Consider the following 7,881-nt stretch of genomic DNA (forward strand, 5'->3'; position numbering starts at 1 on the left):
ATGTAAATATATTTTATTAGTTTAACAAAATTTACTTAATTTCTATTTATCGAGCATTAACGAACAGTTATTTTGATCATAATTGATTATTGCATGAAAATTACTCAGCCTTTTATTTATTTTAAATTTTGCAAAAAATAATTTACATTTGTATTTCAATACTTCAAGGAGACAAACTTAAAAAACTTATAGAAACGTAATATATTTTAAGAAAAATTAGTAGAAGGGAGTTCGTGTTAAGTCTTCCGTAAAAGGGTTGAAAGGAAGTATTCGTAGGATGACCGGGATTCGAATCGTTGTTAAACAATGGCGTTCCGAACGATTTGCCCGTAAACGTCGCATAGGCCAATTTGACGGGCAATTTCTGGAGAAAATCGGTCGGTCACTATCGTTGGAGGACCATCTCATGTACAGACATATTGTTCATTTGATTCCGGTGTCCCTTCTGAACACGAATCCTATTTCGATCCACAGAGAAAAAGATTTCTTTGACTTTAATAAATTTTATTGTATTCAAATAAATTTGTTATTTCGGCATATGATCCAAACAAATCAATGTTTGAATTAATAAGTATGATTGTTTGAATTTACAATAATGTATATCTTCGTCTTAAATATATTATTTATTTGAACAGACAATATCTTTGGCATTCGCGTGACCAACTGTATGACACAATTGATGTAGCACTGCTCGTTTAATCTTGTTGTTAGATATACTAGTTAGATAAACCGTTGTTTTCATAATTCCAGTAAAAAAATATAATGGTTCTAAGAAAGCAATTATTTGGAACAATCTCTATCAATATAATTTATCATTTTCAAATAAATAATTTGTTTCATTATAACCAAATAATATATTATTTGATTGAAAGATATTACTTTAAATAATGTTATTTCTATCAAACAATAGGTTTCTCGAATAAAATAATATAATTTTTATTCAAATAAATAATGTTTCGTACAAGCATATGTTTCAATGAAACAAATTTTAGTTAAATAAATAGGAATATTAAATCCAACGAAACCTTTTTCTCTGTACCTTTAAACTTCTCTAAACGAGTATACGTCTTGAAAAATATTGAAATTATATGTAAATTGTATTTTAATGTGCAGATATTTTCTCTCTCTCTCTCTTTCTCTCTCTCTCTCTCTCTCTCTCTCTCTCTCTCTCTCTCTCTCTCTCTTTCTCTCGTCGATCAATAATTTTCTTCTACGGTTTACTTTCACGTATCTTTAAAGGGTAACCCCCTATAATATAATATTAAATTGAAGAGGCCTAGTAATTATTGTAACTTTTACTTCGTAAGTAATACAAGATAATTACATCTATCTTTATTTTTCACACAAGTAAAGTTTGTTTAAAAAAAATTTTGTGATTATCCACTGATTTATTGTGTGATAGTACGTCAAGATTGTGCAACACATATCTGTTAATCTATTATAATTCTGTACTTATCCGATAAAAAAAAACCATCGCGAGCGATACGCACTCGAATTGCAACCAGCTAGCCAGCCATTTCCTATAGATATGGTCATGAAATCTGGAGAAATAATCCTAACAGATGGCTACCCGCGAGGTTTGCATATGAAAAGCGCTGGGTCGTGAATCAATACACCTTTATTATGCTCAAGCACTTGCTTATCTCTCTTCCCGTCGGCATCTTCCTTCCCCGGGGAAGTCGGCAATATTTTCGACTTCTAGGGAAAAAAAAGAACCGCCTGACCGTTCAGGAAAAGGACGAGGGCGAGGAAAAGTAGCGTGGTGAATGCTCGAAGCGTGAAACAATACATCGAATTTTCGCGCTTCACCACTTTGGTTCTAGCGCCTGTTTCAGGATGACTCGACTGTCTTATCCTTAGTCTCTTTTATGGTTTTCTTCCTCTCTTTGCTTCACATATGTTTTAATTTCTGTCCGAAGCCAATTTGTATTTTTTTCTATCGAAGAATCAAACTGAAGATGACTCGAGAAAATTTTAAAGTCTGAAAAGTTTTACTCATTTCGAACTGCAAGTCTTTTCCTTGACATATATACATAGTTTCTGTTGTTCTTTCATGTTTTCATTTAATTTGAACCGAGAATTATATAACGAATAATGTAAACAAATTTTGGGAAAGAAAAGGTTATTTAAAAAATGTCACGATTTTTCATAAAATTTTGTCTAGAGTCTTGTAAATTTAATTTTTTCAGAATTTTATTTTTATTAATTTATCAAAAATATTTAATATATTCAATAACAACTTACAAATATTGCCTATCTAAAAAGTACATAAATAAATAACATCATATGTAAGCATAACAAACATTTTTCAAGAAAAATTGAATTGAGAGTTGGAATCTCAATTAAAAAGTAACAATCTTTTTTGTGAAACTTCTACAAAAGTACAGTTTAACTGTACAATTTTTCTTTGAGAACAGAAAGTTGAAGTATTAAAGTATTGAAATATTGAAGTTGCCAGAAATACGATTATACAATTAAAACATTCATATTTTTTATATAAGCTTTTCTTCTCGAACAAAGTTTTTAGTAATTCAGGAAATCATCGAGGATATCTTGCCTATTCATTTACAATCTTTATACCTTATTCCTCTGTGACTTTCTCCACGTCCTTTCTGTCAATCGAAAAATCACGCGCGTCAATGAGATGAGATTGCAACGAGCGTCTCTCATTCTATGCTTGCTATGACGCGTAAACGCTGCAAGCGTAATCCTGGTGAAAGGTCAACAAGACGAGGAAGAAAAGTCTCTCGCCCACTGTCAGGCTCGTTATTCTATTTAGCACCTTGTTATATACAACGAAATGTGTTCTATTGTGTATTGTCGCGCGATAAACTATCATTTATTCGTTGACAGCGCGCGCGACGAGTTCCTAATTTTATTTAAGATTCATTGTCTTCGCATCCTGCTCATCGGACTGATCTCTCAGAAGACATGCCATTTCTACGAACTGTTCTGAGTAATTTCATGTCAATTATAATCGTACGAAAAAGTGAGAAAATAAAATTCTGAAATCACTAAAGATATATTTATATCTTATCATATATCATTCGTGTAATATCAGTTAGATTATTATATATTTGAACTAAATTAGTGGATATTATTATTTACTAGTAAAAAGAACAACTTTTTGTCATAACGATTAGCGAAATAATGTGTTTCTAAATGTAATATACAAAAAAATCTGCCTCAGGCGATCTTTCGGCTTTAAAACAATCTTGAAGCTTTATTTCTAACAAAGATCTTTCCGTATCTCGAACGGCCATTTAATTAGGACCACTTTATTTTGCTCCAACCTTTTGTCTCCGGCTGACTTTCCCTCCCGTCCAAGTACTGCGAGACAGTGAGGTACAATGGGGAGGAGGGGACGAGTCCCGAACTTTTTAATCTCTTACAAGAGGAAGTATACCCTTACTACAACGCGCTTGTATTTATCTCGTCTAAGAAGTTTCTTCCTGAATAATGCCGCGTGCGTATTTATTTGTCTGTTGCGAGACGCTCGCATTCTCAAATTCGACAAGTCTGATTTTATTAAATTAAAAGAGAAAGAAATTCATGGTAGTTTGAGAAAAAGTTTCGTAGCCAAAATGTTCCTTTAATATTGAGGTGGCTTAAGAACTATTTTATTCTGTAAAAAAATTGTACTTGCATTAAACAATTGATTCTATTCGGACATGTTCACGTTGAAAAAATATCTTATTTAAATAAAATTTTGGAAAAAGACAACATTAAATTAAAAATTAATACATTGTATGGACGCGCGCGAAAATACTTTTGTAAAAATGATTAATTGATATTTTAAGCGATTTCGTACTGTTTCTTAAGCTGTTGTAAATTTAAATCTTCCTCCTCAATCCCTGACGTCCGGCATTATGATTCGAGAGAATATGCTGTCCGGATAATGTTCCACGGTGCTTTTACTCGCAAAGTGAGGGTCGCCCTTAAGCACATGGTGCGTGCATCCTCGGCCTTTCTCTCCCTTTTTCAACAATCCTCTCTCATTCCCGCCAAGGCGACATCGAATTAATAAAATCCCACAGATTCGCGCGACGGGCATCTACTGTGCTAGGGGTGTGAAAAATGGCTGAAAATCTGATATTCCGGATTAAAAACATTGAAATTCAAAACCCGTCCCTCCCGCATCATAAGCTTCCGCGCGCGCCATAGGGAAGGAGGGTCGAGAAGTCGTTAAGGGTCAGTTTCAGCCGCATGCCGTGGTAACCGACCCCCGTTGGCCCACAACGATCCTCTCCCTCCACGATGCTCTCCGACAACCACCGTTCTACGAGGATATTATTTTTAAGCTCCCGCAACTCGCCAGCCCGAATCGCAATTTGACACAGACGCGCCGTTTGAATTCTGAATTCAATCTGCCGGGTCCGATCTCTGTCCCGATTTCGCGAAATTAAGGGTGGTTCGAAAATTGATAGCGTAGCTCCGAGGCATGTATGCGCACATGTTATGTGTGTACGTGCGAGTTTTACGAGCTGCCGTCACATACTCGCGAAATTACCGTGAAGCTTCAAATCCTGTCGTCAGATTATTACGATATATCTAGAGCCTTATAATCAGCTTATCCATAGTTATAACCTGTCGAATTATATTAACCTCGTCAACGCAATGCTCTTTCGTTTTCTCATTAAAAAATAAACTTCAATTTTTTATAAATAACCGTATATATATCGAAAAGGTTTATCAAGAAGAAGAATTACGAGAATTTTTATATTTTATCTTAACACATGAAATGTTCTGTGTGAAGATTTTCAAAAATATTAAAAGATAATACATATTGTATTACTAAATGTTGATTACAAAACATTTGCGAAAACACATGAAAGAATTGAATTTATAATTATACATAAGTGATGAATTTAAAATTTCGTTTCCATTTTGTAAATTTTGTAGAATTTGTTATATTTAAATTCCCGAATAATTAAATTTCCTTGCTAAAAAAATGCTAAAATAAAATTCTTCTTCTCTCTTTCAAAACAATGGACGGTAAGCCTTAATATCACGACATCGATATATCTGTTTCAGAACCAAGGTGGTTACAGTGCTCGCAATGTTCTCGACGGTTGTGCTCAGCATGGGAGCTCCTTCAGCATGTACAGAGCATGCACGGTGCCCGCCTCTACTGCTCCTCCTCCTCGTCGACGAACTCGTCGTCGAACACTCCGGCGCCTAGTCCACCGACGCCTACGCCGACGCACGCGCATCATTTAAGTCCACCAAATCATCTAAACTTAAGCGGCAAGTCCACTGGAAGTTCCTCGGCAGCGAACTCTTCCGGCGGTACAAATACGAGTGGCAGTAGTGGTGGCCGACAGCAGCTTCAGACCTCGTCCTTAGTGGGCGATCCTCTTCATAGTTTTTTGAGGCTACCCCAACACTTGGAACGAAGTTTCCCGCCTATGTTCAGGCCCGACTTCCTCACCTTGAATCCTCTAGCAGGATACAGAGGTCTTCAAGAATTGCAAACCGCCACGCGGAATCTGCAAAATCTGGGCGATCCGCTTCGCGGTATGGATGGTTTAAATCTGGGGGATCCACTAGTACGCAGCTCATTGGATTCCCTAAATAATGCCCGGAATCTGGCGAATCTGGCCGAACTCTCGCACGGCCGTGGCCTCGGAGGCCAAGCACACCCACCACCACTTGAAGCGAACCTGGATTTTTACTCAGCGCGCCTAAGGAGCCTCGCTAATCCGTCCTTAGGCGCGGCTCCACCTACACCTAGCGGTAATCCTACGACGAATCCCCCTCCTCCACCGGTACCACCAGTACCGTCAGTTCCTGTCGCCAGCAGTGTTCAACAACAGCAGCAACAGCAGCAACAACAGTCGCAGCAGCAACAATCTCAGCCCCATTCACAGTCAGTGGAACCGCCTAGTCCAGCCTCAGCCAACCCTGCAAATTTAATCCATAACAGTCACCAAAAAGAGAATTCGCCGCCTTGTTACAGTCAAAGCCCTGTGGGTCATCATAACAATAATAATTCAACCGACAGCGAGAAGACTAGCCCGCCAGTAGCCTCTACGCCAATTATTACTGATTCTTCGTCGGAGACAGTGTACACATGCGAAATCTGTGACAAAAAGTTTCGCTTCCAATCAAACTTGATCGTTCATCGTCGCAGTCATCGAGACAAAGAAAGGCAATACCAGCAACAAGAAAGCACGCAAGATAATCAAAGTACGCCAACGAGATGCGAAGTGTGCGAGATTGAAGTAGCGAGCTTCACCGAATTGAGGAAACACATGAGGAAGGAACACCAAGATCACTTAAATTCTGCCGCTAGTCCGCAAGGCAGTGTTGAAACGGTGCCTGACGATGGGTCCAGCTGCGATGAAAATATGGACCTGGACGAGATGGACGAGAACGAGCAGAAAAACGAGCGAGAGGATGCAGAGGAAAATACACCAGAGGATCTAAGCACTACACAAGGACAAAACGGCGAGGAGAGCGTAGGTCGAGTGGAGAAACCGGCCAGTTTGGTGGGCGATCTCATGGAGAAATTTGGTCTGAGTAACATTGCTCAATACTCAGAAGCTTATCGACAAGCATTACAAGAAAATCATCGTAGCGGTTTCCTCAAAACTGAATCGCCGTGCAACCTCACTAATACGCTCAACAATAACAAGGAGAAAGAAAGTGCTCTCTCGCCCACAAATTTTAATTCCTCAACAACGCCGAATATTTTTTCTGGCCAAGGATTTCCTAGGTCCTCAGGACCAGATTTCGGAGGTCTTTGGCTACCTAGTCCGCACTACCTGGAGAATAATGAATTTCGTAAAGCGAGCAAAGCAACGACGTCCAGTTTAGCGCTCCAGGGCTTGCCAAGTCCGTTGCTGAAGAAGGAGCGTAGCGGCCGAAATGACACTTGCGAGTATTGCGGCAAAGTTTTCAAGAACTGCTCAAATCTAACGGTGCATAGGCGGTCGCATACTGGCGAGAAGCCGTACAAGTGCGAGCTCTGTTCATACGCATGCGCCCAGAGCTCGAAACTGACCAGGCACATGAAGACTCATGGCCGACACGGCAAGGACACGTATAAATGTCGTTTCTGTGAAATGCCATTTTCGGTGCCGAGCACGTTGGAAAAACACATGAGGAAATGCGTAGTGGTAGTGCAACAGGGTCCCAAGTTGGACATTCCGTACCCAGTAATCAAAGACGAAGACTCTTCGCTTAGTAGCAAGGATACTTGATCCTGGAACGGAAGCCTACCACCAATCCCGCCGCTGTGGCCGCACAGGCCGCCTTATCCGGTATATTGAAGATGAAGGATTTTCTTCTTCAGGGACCTCGAGAGTTCCTCTCTCGAAGAGATGAACAATTTTGTGGGTCCCGCAAGATCGGATTTTAACGAGATGGTGCGACCTCAGAAAGATCTCTTGACGCGAAATGTCCGAGGTCACCTCTCGGGATTAGGAGGGGTGGTAGGTCGATGCATGATCTCGAGAATCTTTGACCGAACTGCCTGGAAATGGTCAGTCGAGTCAATAAGTTGTAAAAAAATTATAGAATTGAAAGATCTAGCGTAGCTAGAGTTTCGATTAAGTTTGGAGAAGAAAGAATCTTCACGCGATCGCGAAGATTGAATGCAATCATGAAGGCGACGCGTATAGGTGACGCGAAAAAGCAACAGATAAAAAAAAAGAAGGTATTCAACAAGAAACTCTACTCTGCGTTTTAACTCTCTAGAAAACGAACGAATGGTTACCAATTTGCGAGTCTCAGCACACACAGCTATTTAAATTATATATATCTCTATAAATATAGTTTATAAACTATGGAAAAAGACACTATAAAATATAAAGCTGCATATATATATATACATACAGATAAAAAATAAATAAATATACATATATATATAAATATATA

General features: G+C 38.8%; 1 protein-coding gene across 1 annotated transcript in view; it reads left to right on the forward strand.

Annotated features, from left to right (window-relative positions):
* LOC108685605 (B-cell lymphoma/leukemia 11A) overlaps positions 1-7,232 on the forward strand; it is a 32,034-nt gene extending 24,802 nt beyond the window's left edge. Inside the window, exon 3 of the mRNA XM_018190473.1 lies at positions 5,035-7,232. Within this exon, the coding sequence (XP_018045962.1) occupies positions 5,035-7,205 (2,171 nt within the window). The 3' untranslated portion in view covers positions 7,206-7,232. The remainder of the gene's footprint in view (positions 1-5,034) is intronic.
* The last annotated feature ends 649 nt before the right edge of the window (positions 7,233-7,881 follow it).

The sequence above is a fragment of the Atta colombica genome, unplaced genomic scaffold (genome assembly GCF_001594045.1).
Source record: "Atta colombica isolate Treedump-2 unplaced genomic scaffold, Acol1.0 scaffold155, whole genome shotgun sequence".
NCBI classification, from domain to species: domain Eukaryota; kingdom Metazoa; phylum Arthropoda; class Insecta; order Hymenoptera; family Formicidae; genus Atta; species Atta colombica.